At 40.9% G+C, this 15,736-nt stretch overlaps 2 protein-coding genes across 2 annotated transcripts in view; both read right to left on the bottom strand.

Moving 5' to 3' along the window:
- The window catches only part of LOC134841882 (peroxisomal biogenesis factor 3-like), a 208,688-nt gene that overhangs the window by 28,618 nt on the left and 164,334 nt on the right, over window positions 1-15,736 (bottom strand). The window contains exon 2 of the mRNA XM_063857945.1: window positions 13,249-13,337. Coding sequence (XP_063714015.1) covers window positions 13,249-13,328 — 80 coding nt within the window. The 5' untranslated portion in view covers window positions 13,329-13,337. The remainder of the gene's footprint in view (window positions 1-13,248; window positions 13,338-15,736) is intronic.
- Window positions 14,165-15,736, bottom strand: part of LOC134841881 (MYND-type zinc finger-containing chromatin reader ZMYND8-like) — a 276,942-nt gene continuing 275,370 nt past the window's right edge. Inside the window, exons 15-16 of the mRNA XM_063857944.1 lie at window positions 15,266-15,547; window positions 14,165-14,933 (exon numbers count right to left, since the gene is read on the bottom strand). Coding sequence (XP_063714014.1) covers window positions 14,814-14,933; window positions 15,266-15,547 — 402 coding nt within the window. The 3' untranslated portion in view covers window positions 14,165-14,813. The remainder of the gene's footprint in view (window positions 14,934-15,265; window positions 15,548-15,736) is intronic.

Genomic DNA, 15,736 nt, shown 5'->3' with positions numbered 1-15,736 from the left:
ATGTTTCGACAATGCTCGAAGTATGTTTCGACTGTGCTCGAGGTATGTTTCGCCCGTGCTCGAAGTATGTTTCGCCCGTGCTCGAGGTAAGTCTCGACCGTGCTCGAAGTATGTTTCGCCCGTGCTCGAGGTATGTTTCGACCGTGCTCGAGGTATGTTTCGACAGTGCTCGAGGTATGTTTCGCCCGTGCTCGAGGTATGCTTCGCCCGTGCTCGAGGAATGTTTCGACCTTCCTCGAAGTATGTTTCGACAGTGCTCGAGGTTTGTTTCGACCTTGCTCGAAGTATGTTTCGACAATGCTCGAAGTAATTTTCGACTGTGCTCGAGGTATGTCTCGACCGTGCTCGAAGTATGTTTCGCCCGTGCTCGAGGTATGTTTCGACCGTGCTCGACTTATGTTTCGACAGTGCTAGAGGTATGTTTCGCCCGTGCTCGAGGTATGCTTCGTTCGTGCGCGAGGAATGTTTCGACCGTGCTCGAAGTATGTTTCGACAATGCTCGAGGTATGTTTCGCCCGTGATCGAGGTTTGTTTCGACCTTGCTCGAATTATGTTTCGCCAATGCTCGAAGTATGTTTCGACTGTGCTCGAGGTATGTCTCGAGCGTGCTCGAAGTATGTTTCGCCCGTGCTCGAGGTATGTTTCGAACGTGCTCGACTTACGTTTCGACAGTGCTCGAGGTATGTTTCGCCCGTGCTCGAGGTATGCTTCGCCCGTGCTCGAAGAATGTTTCGACCGTGCTCGAAGTATATTTCAACAGTGCTCGAGGTATGTTTCGCCCGTGCTCGAGGTTTATTTCAAACTTGCTCTAAGTATGTTTCGACAATGCTCGAAGTATGCTTCGCCCGTGCTCGAGGAATGTTTCGACCATGCTCGAAGTATGTTTCGACAGTGCTCGAGGTCTGTTCCGCCCGTGCTCGAAGTTTGTTTCGACCTTGCTCGAAGTATGTTTCGACAATGCTCGAAGTATGTTTCGACTGTGCTCGAGGTATGTCTCGAGCGTGCTCGAAGTATGTTTCCCCCGTGCTCGAGGTTTGTTTCGACCTTGCTCGAAGTATGTTTCGACAATGCTCGAAGTAATTTTCGACTGTGCTCGAGGTATGTCTCGACCGTGCTCGAAGTATGTTTCGCCCGTGCTCGAGGTATGTTTCGACCGTGCTCGACTTATGTTTCGACAGTGCTAGAGGTATGTTTCGCCCGTGCTCGAGGTATGCTTCGTTCGTGCTCGAGGAATGTTTCGACCGTGCTCGAAGTATGTTTCGACAATGCTCGAGGTATGTTTCGCCCGTGCTCGAGGTTTGTTTCGACCTTGCTCGAAGTATGTTTCGACAATGCTCGAAGTAATTTTCGACTGTGCTCGAGGTATGACTCGACCGTGCTCGAAGTATGTTTCGCCCGTGCTCGAGGTATGTTTCGACCGTGCTCGACTTATGTTTCGACAGTGCTAGAGGTATGTTTCGCCCGTGCTCGAGGTATGCTTCGTTCGTGCTCGAGGAATGTTTCGACCGTGCTCGAAGTATATTTCAACAGTGCTCGAGGTATGTTTCGCCCGTGTTCGAGGTTTGTTTCGACCTTGCTCGAAGTATGTTTCGACAATGCTCGAAGTATGCTTCGCCCGTGCTCGAGGAATGTTTCGACCATGCTCGAAGTATGTTTCGACAGTGCTCGAGGTATGTTCCGCCCGTGCTCGAAGTTTGTTTCGACCTTGCTCGAAGTATGTTTCGACAATGCTCGAAGTATGTTTCCCCCGTGCTCGAGGTATGTTTCGACCGTGCTCGACTTGTTTCGACAGTGCTCGAGGTATGTTTCGCCCGTGCTCGAGGTATGCTCCGCCCGTGCTCGAGGAATGTTTCGACCGAGCTCGAAGTATGTTTCGACAAAGCTCGAGGTATGTTTCGCCCGTGCTCGATGTTTGTTTCGACTTTGCTCGAAGTATGTTTCGACAATGCTCGAAGTATGTTTCGACTGTGCTCGAGGTATGTTTCGCCCGTGCTCGAAGTATGTTTCGCCCGTGCTCGAGGTAAGTCTCGACCGTGCTCGAAGTATGTTTCGCCCGTGCTCGAGGTATGTTTCGACCGTGCTCGACTTATGTTTCGACAGTGCTCGAGGTATGTTTCGCCCGTGTTCGAGGTTTATTTCGACCTTGCTCGAAGTATGTTTCGACAATGCTCGAAGTATGTTTCGACTGTGCTCGAAGTATGTTTCGCCCGTGCTCGAGGTATGTTTCGACAGTGCTGGAGGTATGTTTCGCCCGTGCTCGAGGTATGCTCCGCCCGTGCTCGAGGAATGTTTCGACCGTGCTCGAAGTATGTTTCGACAAAGCTCGAGGTATGTTTCGCCCGTGCTCGAGGTTTATTTCGACCTTGCTCGAAGTATGTTTCGACAATGCTCGAAGTATGTTTCGACTGTGCTCGAGGTATGTTTCGCCCGTGCTCGAAGTATGTTTCGCCCGTGCTCGAGGTAAGTCTCGACCGTGCTCGAAGTATGTTTCGCCCGTGCTCGAGGTATGTTTCGACCGTGCTCGACTTATGTTTCGACAGTGCTCGAGGTATGTTTCGCCCGTGCTCGAGGTATGCTTCGCCCGTGCTCGAGGAATGTTTCGACCTTCCTCGAAGTATGTTTCGACAGTGCTCGAGGTTTGTTTCGACCTTGCTCGAAGTATGTTTCGACAATGCTCGAAGTAATTTTCGACTGTGCTCGAGGTATGTTTCGACAATGCTCGAAGTAATTTTCGACTGTGCTCGAGGTATGTCTCGACCGTGCTCGAAGTATGTTTCGCCCGTGCTCGACTTATGTTTCGACTGTGCTCGAGGTATGTCTCGAGGGTGCTCGAGGAATGTTTCGACCGTGCTCGAAGTATGTTTCGACAATGCTCGAGGTATGTTTCGCCCGTGATCGAGGTTTGTTTCGACCTTGCTCGAAGTATGCTTCGCCAATGCTCGAAGTATGTTTCGACTGTGCTCGAGGTATGTCTCGAGCGTGCTCGAAGTATGTTTCGCCCGTGCTCGAGGTATGTTTCGAACGTGCTCGACTTACGTTTCGACAGTGCTCGAGGTATGTTTCGCCCGTGCTCGAGGTATGCTTCGCCCGTGCTCGAAGAATGTTTCGACCGTGCTCGAAGTATATTTCAACAGTGCTCGAGGTATGTTTCGCCCGTGCTCGAGGTTTGTTTCGACCTTGCTCGAAGTATGTTTCGACAATGCTCGAAGTATGCTTCGCCCGTGCTCGAGGAATGTTTCGACCATGCTCGAAGTATGTTTTGACAGTGCTCGAGGTATGTTCCGCCCGTGCTCGAAGTTTGTTTCGACCTTGCTCGAAGTATGTTTCGACAATGCTCGAAGTATGTTTCGACTGTGCTCGAGGTATCTCTCGAGCGTGCTCGAAGTATGTTTCCCCCGTGCTCGAGGTATGTTTCGACCGTGCTCGACTTATGTTTCGACAGTGCTCGAGGTATGTTTCGCCCGTGCTCGAGGTATGCTCCGCCCGTGCTCGAGGAATGTTTCGACCGTGCTCGAAGTATGTTTCGACAAAGCTCGAGGTATGTTTCGCCCGTGCTCGAGGTTTGTTTCGACCTTGCTCGAAGTATGTTTCGACAATGCTCGAAGTATGTTTCGACTGTGCTCGAGGTATATTTCGCCCGTGCTCGAAGTATGTTTCGCCCGTGCTCGAGGTAAGTCTCGACCGTGCTCGAAGTATGTTTCGCCCGTGCTCGAGGTATGTTTCGACCGTGCTCGACAGTGCTCGAGAAATGTTTCGCCCGTGCTCGAGGAATGCTTCGCCCGTGCTCGAGGAATGTTTCGACCTTGATCGAAGTATGTTTCAACAGTGCTCGAGGTTTGTTTCGACCTTGCTCGAAGTATGTTTCGACAATGCTCGAAGTATTTTTCGACTGTGCTCGAGGTATGTCTCGACCGTGCTCGAAGTATGTTTCGCCCGTGCTCGAGGTATGTTTCGACCGTGCTCGACTTATGTTTCGACAGTGCTAGAGGTATGTTTCGCCCGTGCTCGAGGTATGCTTCTTTCGTGCTCGAGGAATGTTTCGACCGTGCTCGAAGTATGTTTCGACAATGCTCGAGGTATGTTTCGCCCGTGATCGAGGTTTGTTTCGACCTTGCTCGAAGTATGCTTCGCCAATGCTCGAAGTATGTTTCGACTGTGCTCGAGGTATGTCTCGAGCGTGCTCGAAGTATGTTTCGCCCGTGCTCGAGGTATGTTTCGAACGTGCTCGACTTACGTTTCGACAGTGCTTGAGGTATGTTTCGCCCGTGCTCGAGGTATGCTTCGCCCGTGCTCGAAGAATGTTTCGACCGTGCTCGAAGTATATTTCAACAGTGCTCGAGGTATGTTTCGCCCGTGCTCGAGGTTTGTTTCGACCTTGCTCGAAGTATGTTTCGACAATGCTCGAAGTATGCTTCGCCCGTGCTCGAGGAATGTTTCGACCATGCTCGAAGTATGTTTTGACAGTGCTCGAGGTATGTTCCGCCCGTGCTCGAAGTTTGTTTCGACCTTGCTCGAAGTATGTTTCGACAATGCTCGAAGTATGTTTCGACTGTGCTCGAGGTATGTCTCGAGCGTGCTCGAAGTATGTTTCCCCCGTGCTCGAGGTATGTTTCGACCGTGCTCGACTTATGTTTCGACAGTGCTCGAGGTATGTTTCGCCCGTGCTCGAGGTATGCTCCGCCCGTGCTCGAGGAATGTTTCGACCGTGCTCGAAGTATGTTTCGACAAAGCTCGAGGTATGTTTCGCCCGTGCTCGAGGTTTGTTTCGACCTTGCTCGAAGTATGTTTCGACAATGCTCGAAGTATGTTTCGACTGTGCTCGAGGTATATTTCGCCCGTGCTCGAAGTATGTTTCGCCCGTGCTCGAGGTAAGTCTCGACCGTGCTCGAAGTATGTTTCGCCCGTGCTCGAGGTATGTTTCGACCGTGCTCGACAGTGCTCGAGAAATGTTTCGCCCGTGCTCGAGGAATGCTTCGCCCGTGCTCGAGGAATGTTTCGACCTTGATCGAAGTATGTTTCAACAGTGCTCGAGGTTTGTTTCGACCTTGCTCGAAGTATGTTTCGACAATGCTCGAAGTATTTTTCGACTGTGCTCGAGGTATGTCTCGACCGTGCTCGAAGTATGTTTCGCCCGTGCTCGAGGTATGTTTCGAATTTGTACTCGACCCAAACCCCTGTCTCGGCTACTCTTTTTTGGTCGAGCACTGACATGTGCTCAAATTTGAAAGTCGAAACAATAAGTGATCACCTCGACTCGGACTGTTCTTAGTTATAATTTTATAAAACTAGTTCGCAGACGTTAAAAGACAATCTGAATCTCCAAGGCTTCGCAATGATGTGGAGCAATTTTGTATTCAACGGTATTTTTTACTCCTTTTTCTCATCAAATTGATTTTCACATAGTGCATTAGGTCAAGCACTCCCAACCTATTTTTTCGTTTTTTTTTGTTTCTGAAAATTTTGTGATGACACAAGAACTTATCCTAATTAAAATTTTTCGTTCAAACTTAGAGCGACCTCAATGTTGCGACAGTTATTTTAGGGTCTACTGAATAGTTTTCTTTATAAAACGATAAAATTACAAAAAAAAATCGATTATGTTTAGATTATGTTAAATTTCCCCTTATATTGCGCATTTGAAAATTTTCAAACCTCCATAACTTTATGAAAAATTTGAGCTCAAGACTTCCACTTATTTGAGGTGACATAGAAAAAACTCCGATCAATAATGGCCAGTTATAATGGCCAATTATCCAAAATAACTCTCTTGCTCGCACCAATCGACAACAACTTTATTGGTCCAAATTTCAAGAAATAAGAAATATATCTGCACGGGGTGGTATTTTATTCAGACCAATTCTCAAAAATATTTCCCTTAGGGGATCGATCCATCGATATTCGTTGTCCAAGAAGGTGCAGGCTCACCACAAGATTTTCATTGCTTACAGATTGCTCTGAAACGCTCTAAGATAGACTAACGTGACTAAAAGAGCGTTGTGATTTTTTGATGCTGAAAGTTTAACGAGCATTATTTACGCGTGGCGAATTATCCCGCGCCACAAAATCGTTCCAAATTCAGAATTGAGGCAGGCTAATTGATCATACTATTTCCATGCACCATTCTCAATATTCAGCTAAAACTCGTAGTTTGTCAATATTTCATTAACCAAAATTTATTCGAGACCATATGGACAGTCGGAACTTTCTGGGCGTTGCCCTGATACGAGCAGTCTTGTCAATCTAATGGGAAGTCAAGTGTAAAAAACAAAAAAGGTTTGGGTTCTACTATGATAGAGTCATAGTAGTACCAATGGTTGAAAAAAAATACAATAGTACAAGATTGATCCGAACAATCTGTCAATAAGCTGCAAAGCAATCAGGTATCCTTGTTTGACTATGCTGTGTTTTCAGGGATCAAATAAAACATGTCGACTGAAGACAATAAAAATGGAAGATTTTCCGAAAAACGCAAACAGAAGAAGCCTTTTGACGTTAGAATACGGAGCCCATCTCAATCCGTGCAAACTCTGCGGCTATAGAATCAACAGGTTGCCTTTCAGAAAATCTAGGTCATTCGTGAACTCAACTTTGACTGACTATAAACAAAATTTGGAAAAAAGAAAATTTTCAAAATTCATTCAAGTCACAGCTGAACAAATAAAAAAAGAATTGATGAATCGAACCAACATAAATACCAAAATTAGCAGTCGACCCAAGAAGAATTATACGTTTACAGTCATACATTTAAGAGGAATGGATCGACCCTGCGCGGCCAAAAATTTAAAAGTTTCAGAGTTATTAGAAAAAATCAAGTCTTTTCGCGTTTCTCGCTGGTCAGATATTGTTTACGTTATGACGAACATGCCGGATAAAAACCCATTTTTACGAGGCCTGAGATACCATTTTCGAAACTCTTTTCTCTTTGAAAAGTCAGATATTGCAGTATTTGAAAGCACAACTTTTCAGAAACTCGGAACTTATTTGATTTATGCAGTAGAGCTTGAACTTCAAAACCTTGCTGATAAAATTGTGTTGACTTATCCCGGACACAGCTTGTCAAATATTGAGAACATACGAGGAATTTTGGCTCCAGATTTTTGTTCGGCTTCTGAGTAATGGAAAACTTCGTCTTACAAAAAGTCGGCTTCATTCAACTCAAAACTCATTGTGGAATGTCGGAAAATGTGAAACAGAACGCAATAACAAACACGGCGGTTTTGACAGGTCATCTGCACTGACAAATCTTTTTATTTAATAGTCAACAACACTTGTATGCAGGGGCGGACCTAAGGGGGGCGGATTTTCAAAAAAAATTCGAAAATTTTGACGACCTTTTTTTTTAGGTCGACCAAATAGATTTTTCGAGCTCTCCCAAAGCACTGTTTTGCCCTTATTTTGGCATTTTGGCTAAATTTTCTGCGCCGCAGGCAAATTTTTGAAAAATTTTGACAAAAATCGCGTTTTTTTTTTGGCGCGCGCTCCCCCTCAAAGTTAGTACATATTGGCGCCAAAGGCGCCTTTAGAAAAATTTTAGTATCGGTCGGCCAAAAATGGATTTTTGAAAAAGTATCAAAGGGGGGACCCTTTGGGTCGACAGGGGGGTCCAATCCCTGAGGAGGCGGCGTCCGCCCCCCCCCCCCTAAATCCACCCCTGCTTGTATGCAAAACGAAGGTGCTGAAAGAAAATTTCTAATCTTTCGATGATGATTGTAAGTAAAAAAAACTCTTTTGGTAACAATTGCCACAACAACTTTCTTCAAAGAAGAAACAAATTTTGCGACTGCAATAAATTTTCATAAATTTGTATTACAATTGAAGTAGGCCGATTATATAGCGACTTTTGTCCATTCTTTCTCTGCTTTCATTCTTCATGTTCGATCAATGATTCGACCCTATTTGACTCATGATTTGACCCTGTTGAACCCATGCTTCGACTTTGTTCGACCATGATTCGACCTTGTTTGACTCTATCGACCCTGTTCGACTCTATCGAGCCTGTTCGACTCTTGATTTAACCCTGTTCGACCCATGATTCGACTATAGCCTTGGTTCGACCGTCCTAATTTGCGACGAAAATCGGACATCGTTCGACCGTGTCGGTGGAATCATGAGTCGAACACCTCAGTCCGGGATGGGGCCACATTTATGAAAATTTGTCGCCCCCATTTTATATCACTCAGTGTAAAACCCTGCACGGGTCGTGATTCAAAAAAACTGCACAGGTAGTGATTCAAGTTCTAAAGTTCTAAAAAATGACCAATTAAAAACAAGTAGGAAAAATATTTATACAAACTAATTATATAAAAAACGAGGAAAAAGTAACTGTGGCACCTCGATTTTAGCAAAAATACGTGCATTCGAAATTGAAACTTGCCGGAAGTTTGGAATTTAAATTGAAAATTTATTCGGATCTTTTCTGACTCTATCGTTCTACAAAACTTTTACTTCAAAAAGAATGAGAAAAAAGAATTGTCAAAGTCTGCTGATTTTTTATTCCGCTAAGAAAATTAAAATTTAAGATCCAGTTTTGAAACTTAAAATCATATAATTTGTTCGCGCCGCTTGCATTTTTGATTTTGAAAGTGTAATTAGTCTTCCATTTAGCAAAAGAAACAAAATAAATTCAACACTTGAACAAATCTTTAAACAAACAACTAAACAAATAAGAAAAATAGCAAACAATCAGTCAGAAAAGTTTCAATGAGGTCCAGGAAAAAAAATTGCTTGTTTTTTGAAAACAACTCAACTTTCCAATATCATAAAAATTTCTGGCCTCAAAGTTTTTTAATTTCAGACGAAAAATTTAGGATTGGCTGTTCAAAAAAGAAGCTAAAACTGAGATTAACTTTTTAGCATAAAACGGAACATCACTGCTCATATATTAGGGTAAGCCCCTCACCGGTATCAAATAGTTGCTCGTAAAATTGGATTTTTGAAAAAGTATCAAAGGGGGGACCCTTTGGGTCGGCAGGGGGTCCAATCCCTGAGGAGGCGTCCGCCCCCCCCCCCCTAAATCCGCTCCTGCTTGTATGCAAAACGAAGGTGCTGAAAAAAATCTTCTTATCTTTCGATAATGATTGTAAGTAAAAAAAACTCTTTTGGTAACAATTGCCACAACAACTTTCATCAAAGAAGAAACAAATTTTGCGACTGCAATAAATTTTCATAAATTTGTATTACAATTGAAGTAGGCCGATTTTATAGGGACTTTTGTCCATTCTTTCTCTGCGTTCATTCTTCATGTTCGATCAATGATTCGACCCTATTTGACTCATGATTCGACCCTGATGAACCCATGCTTCGACTTTGTTCGACCCATAATTCGACCTTGTTTGACTCTATCGACCCTTTTCGACTCTATCGAGCCTGTTCGACTCTTGATTTAACCCTGTTCGACCCCTGATTCGACTATAGCCTTGGTTCGACCGTCCTAATTTGCGACGAAAATTGGACATCGTTCGACCGTGTCGGTGGAATCATGAGTCGAACACCTCAGTCCGGGATGGGGCCACATTTATGAAAATTTGTCGCCCCCATGTTAAAAGACAACGCATTTTATATCACTCAGTGTAAAACCCTGCACGGGTCGTGATTCAAAAAAACTGCACAGGTAGTGATTCAAGTTCCAAAAAATGACCAATTAAAAACAAGTAGGAAAAATATTTATACAAACTAATTATATAAAAAACGAGGTAAAAGTAATTGTGGCACCTCGATTTTAGCAAAAATACGTGCATTCGAAATTGAAACTTGCCGGAAGTTTGGAATTTAAATTGAAAACTTATTCGGATCTCTTCTGAGTCTATCGTTCTACAAAACTTTTACTTCAAAAAGAATGAGAAAAAAGAATTGTCAAAGTTTGCTGATTTTTTATTCCGCTAAGAAATTTAAAAATTAAGATCCAGTTTTGAAACTTAAAATCATATAGTTTGTTCGCGCCGCTTGCATTTTTGAATTTGAAAGAGTAATTAGTCTTCCATTTAGCAAAAGAAACAAAATAAATTCAACACTTGAACAAATCTTTAAAAAAACAATTAAACAAATAAGAAAAATAGCAAACAATCAGTCAGAAAAGCTTCAATGAGGTCCAGGAAAAAAAATTGCTTGTTTTTTGAAAACAATTCAATTTTCCAATTTCATAGAAATTTCTGGCCTCAAACTTTTTTTAATTTCAGACGAAAAATTTAGGATTGGCTGTTCAAAAAAGAAGCTAAAACTGAGATTAACTTTTTAGCATAAAACGGAACATCACTGCTCATATATTAGGGTAAGCCCCTCACCGGTATCAAATAGTTGCTCGTAAAATTTTTTTTTTAAAAACTACAAATTTTGAACAGTATCAAATGGATCAAGTGTAAAAGTCTGAGTAGTAGAAAATTTACTACGACCGAAATTATTCTATGATATCTTCAGGGGTTGAAACTTTTTGGTAAAAACTATCTTTTCAACCGCTGAAGTTTGGCTGAAAAAAAAACAAATTTGAATATTCTGCAATTCTTCGAATGTCAGAACGAAAAGTTTTTCAGTGGTACTTCTGTTGACTAAAAAATTCTGAAATTCTTAAAAATTTTCTCAAACCTGAAGTCGGTTTCTGAAACGAACAAAAATACATGTAAAACAGGTTGGAAAAATGTAGAACTTCAAAACCGAAAAAAAATGGTGGAAAAATTTGAACTTTTATCAGCGTTCGATTTTCAAAGAAAAAACTATATCAAATTGAAGCTCTTTCAGGGTAAATTTATGATTGACACGTTTTTGACAACATTTACCAAATTAAGCTTTTTGTGAGAGAAAATAGGGCGTAGCCGCTTATGCAGAAGAACTTCACGCAAACTATAATTGCGATTCAATCAGAAAAACATTAGATTTGGGAGAGTTCTCGAGAAAATTCAAAAACTTTAAAAAAAAAGGTTTAAAAATAACATTTCCAAGGGCTGTAGACTTTTTCGAAGCCTGTAGACAGAGAGATCAAGTAAAAACAAGACTAAGGGTGCATGCAAGAACACAAAGGAATACGCTTTCTTTCCATTGATACCCCTTTTTTTTGAAAATTGGCAGAATAGTTTCTCAGAAAAAAAATGAACATTTCTGCACTGTTGTGAAAAAAGTTTCCAAAGCCTCTCAAAAAAGAAAATAAGAAAACCCAATCACATACATTTTCATAAAACCTGTTTTTATCCAATAAGAATTATAGACATAAGGTCAAGCGAGACATTTGATTTTTATAATAGCAACGGAACAAAACTTACGAAGCGGAAACAAAGCCGAAAATTTTAGAGCCGACACCATTTGAGCCGAAGAAAAAAAATTAAAAAGTTTGAAACGCTCCTTAAACAAAAACGAACAACACTTGCAACTACCATGATACTTGCAGTTAGCACAAGAATATGGCAATTAAGCCGACAAAACTTGAGCAGATGAAAAAAATCTATTGACTACTTATAGAAATAAAAAACAAGGTCCGGCCGGTATTCGAACACCAGACTTTAAGTTAAAAAAGCAACGGCGTTACCTCTAGGCTAAGTGCGAAGTAACCTGGAAGTTATTAAGGTTCAGTAGTAAAGCAAGATGAAAATTTGTATAAAATTTGTTTGCGGGAAAAAAGTCCCGATTACAAGACACTTGCTTTCGCAAGTGTAAAAAGTTGCAAGAAACTAAAACTCGTATTTATTCATGAAACGAACTTGATACTTTTTGATTCAAAACAATACACATTACTGAAAGCTGCATAAAACTATATTAAATTTAATTTAAAAAAAACTCAAAACCAAGTTGAAAATTAAGAAAATACCAACTTCTCAATTGAGTCAAGATTGATTAAAATTTTAACCCTCCCCATACCTCACCAGTACTAATTCATCATTTAAAAACAGTGCCAGCAGACGATAACAAAACCAATTAGGCTCAACTTCAATCCTTAAAATTAATTAGAAAACAAATAGGCAATGAATTAGTAGAAATTGACGGAACAGAACTTTCAGTAGCAGACAGAATAATCAGTTAAAGCTAGTCTATCCTATCTATGAATGGATCCAATTCCCCAGAAGTTATCCAAAAGGTTTTAGACAAGTATGAAAACACATATTTAAAATAACGAATTTATAAAACTTTTTATTATTTCTATTAAAATTTTACGACCGTGATTGTACGCCCGTGGCTCTGAAGTTGCACAGTGTTCCGACCACGCTGATTTAGAAAAATAAAAATCAATTATCCGGGAACCTTTTTAATACCAAAATTTCTGCTAATTACTCGTGTCTAAAAAACCTGTGAACTTTTTTATCGTAATGATGAGATAAATATGCCTGCCGTATTCTGGATATAGTCATGTGACTCAAATTTGCTTTCTGGGCAAACACTCGACTTGTAAGTCCTCGTAAAATCAATTCACACAAATATGACTGCATTGACGCTCCAACTGGCTTCATTTCGTTGGATTAGGTAGATCTTTGATATCCGATATGAAAACGAAAAAAAAGGAAAAATTTGAACGATTTAAAACTTGGCGAGGAAAAGCAAATGAAAAATCAAGCTAAGTGTGAAAAAATGAAACAAAACTGAAACAGTATTGAACAAAATTGAAACCTTCGTGAAAAATGGGGTATAAACGTTAGGAAGATAAATTCATGCGTGATGCATTGATTAATGCCTGCAAATTAAGCATGCAAAAAATAATGAGCGAGTTTTTAATGGTTAAGACTGTGTGAGGGCTGAAGTAAAATTTTGAAACATTGTTACAGTTTTATGAGACACTGTAAGCATTCTCAAGGACGCGTTCACTCCACACTTAAAGGGAAAGCTATCTGGAAGCAATCTCTCATAATAAAGCAAGTTGAATTTCTAGCAAAAATGTACGAAGCTGTTATATGGAAAAAAAACTAGTTCCAGATTACAAAGTTCCAGATTTGTTTCGCTTAAGTAATAGAACATCAATAATTTATAAGTATCCAAATTTAATAAAATCTGATATCCCAAGTTGAAGAAATAGTTGCCTACTACAGACTTCGAACATCACACCTGATGAGTTAGCTAGGCCAACCTATCTCCCTATACTATGTGTACAAGCAAAAATGAATTCTCGTAAATTGACCGTATATACACTCATGCAATTAAATATGCCGATAAAAAAATAAATTTTAAATTGTACAATTCAAAACAGTATAGGCAAACTGGTTTTATTGCCCAACTGTTGCTTGCGTAAGCATTTCAGCCTCAACTTTTTCTTTGGTTCGAATACTGGTTACTTACCTGTAACATGCATAGCATCCTCCGATCAAAATTCCAGTTCCGACCATTTTCCTCTTGTGCTTTTTGAAGAAAGTGGCCATGTCTACTCTGGAAATATTCACAAACTGCCGGCTGTGCAGTTGAAACTGGTATATTTATTGTTTGGAACATTTGATTAAATTCAGCAACTTTGTTCTTTCATAAAGTTACATAAAAGTCAAACTTTCCTCAAATAGCCGCTTACAATTGAACCAAACAAATTCAACTACTGACGATGAGAGTTGCCGATGATTGATCTTAAGTGGCATTTTTGCTAACTTATTATCTACGGGGACCGTCCTACTAACACACGTGCCGATAAGCATTCGAGTATTAGCGGAATTAGAAATGAGGTTGTTTGCTCCCATTTAGAAATAAAACTCCGCTTCAAAAAGTAATGAATTTAATTGGGCATCCTAAGCGCCACTCATGCAATTCGCTACACCCCCAAACCTCAGAGTTCCTCTCTCGCGGTCTTCCAAAAATTGTAAATTGACCGGTTATTCGCCGCAATATCTGACAACAGACCATGACGCATAAATTGAATTTTGAAATAAGCGTTTTTTGAAGTTTTCTCATTCGTGATAACGTTTTTAGTTTAATTCCATCAAAATTGTAAGCTTTGCAATTTATATTGCACGATCAAAATTTTAATTGATCATTAAAATATAAATAATTTTTCTAAATAGAAAACTATTGGAACTTCAGATTAAAACTTAAATATAAAAGCTCATCACTGAAATCAATCGCACCGCTATGTATTTCCAAACGTTAAAAGCCAACTTTCGGGCTTAAAATTACCGACGATAAGCTATTTACCCTCGATGTAAAACTCACTCATGCTCGAGATCAACTTCGCCTATAGAAAAATGGAAAACTGAAAAATTCAATTTCGGTATTCAAAATACTTTGACAACGAGCGATCTGTCTTGACATATAATCAACAAATGGAGAAATATATAATACATACTGTACGTTGTATCCATTTCAAGCGACAAAAAATAATCTATAACATAAAAACAAGCCACCTCCATTCTATAGCACACCTATTACACATAGCATGGCATAAAACCGGTTCTGAGGTTGGTTTTCAGGTATCGAGAAAGGAATTTGGGTTAAAATTGAGACTGGAAACAACTGAAACGATAAAGATTCAATCAAACGGCGACAGATTCCGACAGACATCGCCGCAAGATGAAAAAGTTTTCTGACAGAAAAATGAACGCACAGAAGAATCGAAAACAAAATCAAAATTATAAATCAGTTTATATAATTCTATCTCTCGTGAATGTCAATGAAAACAAAATTTTCAACCTAAAAACTTTCCGGATGAGTTTTAAGCGCATAAACAGCCACTGAAGCAGCAATTGATACTGTTATACAAAATAAGTGTTGATTCTAATTTAGAATTCGGTGCAAAGCAAACAGTCTTCCTTTTCCAATCCCAGCCTAAGCCCAAGAGTACTAAAGGTGCAGCTGCGGTGTTACGTGGAGTACGAATGATGAGTTTTGGATCTAGTCTGACAATGGGCGACTCTAATGGTCCGTTACTGGGTGAAGAAGGGAGGCTGTACTGCTGGATTGAAAGGAGCCAGGTTCGAATTGTTCGACTGTTGAATCTGAGGTCCAGTGCTGAATGTCATCATCGGCACACTTCCAGGTGGAGGCTGAAAAACAAGACACAACTTTAGTTTTTACTTCCATTAACATAGAAAAGCCTCAAAAACTGAAACACCACAGGTTTTGACAACAGATTTTTCGGTCAACGAGTTAATATGAAGCGAACTACTTCAAAACTGGTCATTTGACGCTGATAACTAATTAGAACGCATTTTATCGTGTACAAAATTTGTTGCTCAAAAATAAATAAGTCTTTGGGCACTGTTTTTCGACCGATTAAAGCACTCAAGGTTGCCAATATTGCCAGCAATTTGTCCTTGATTATAAAGCAAACTCCTACAAACTAAGCGATCCAAAAGTGAATCGAAACAAGTCTTACCATGGCACCCGGCGGCAGCGTCACAATATGTGCACCTGGAGGAGCCACCGCACTCATGGCCGACATCTGATGCTGCATCTGCTGCATCTGTGGCTGCTGATTCTGACTCAGTCCAAACTGGGACCCCGAGGCACCCATGGTTGCCGTTGAGGTCATCGATGACCCGATTGGGACAGGCGCTGCTGCACTTAGTGCTGGTTTGGGCGATGCCATTGGAGAAGGACGGGCACTCTTGTTAGACTCTGGAGTCCCGCTCACAGTTGTTGCACTACCGTGCGGTTTCTAAAAGCAAACACTATCGTTACTTATCCCCTTGCATTCTTAGAATTCATGTTGTTCTAAACAAAAGGTGGCTAAATCGAGTCTATATTTTCATTTTAACAGTGACTATCATTTTGTAGCAAAAAAAACGTATCAATGAAAATCCATGGTTTTTTTTAATGTACGATAACAATGATTAGCTTAGTTTAC

This window comes from Symsagittifera roscoffensis, chromosome 3 (genome assembly GCF_963678635.1).
Source record: "Symsagittifera roscoffensis chromosome 3, txSymRosc1.1, whole genome shotgun sequence".
Lineage (NCBI taxonomy): Eukaryota > Metazoa > Xenacoelomorpha > Acoela > Convolutidae > Symsagittifera > Symsagittifera roscoffensis.
Note: the sequence above shows the minus strand (reverse complement) of the source record. Positions and strands in the feature narration are given on the sequence as shown.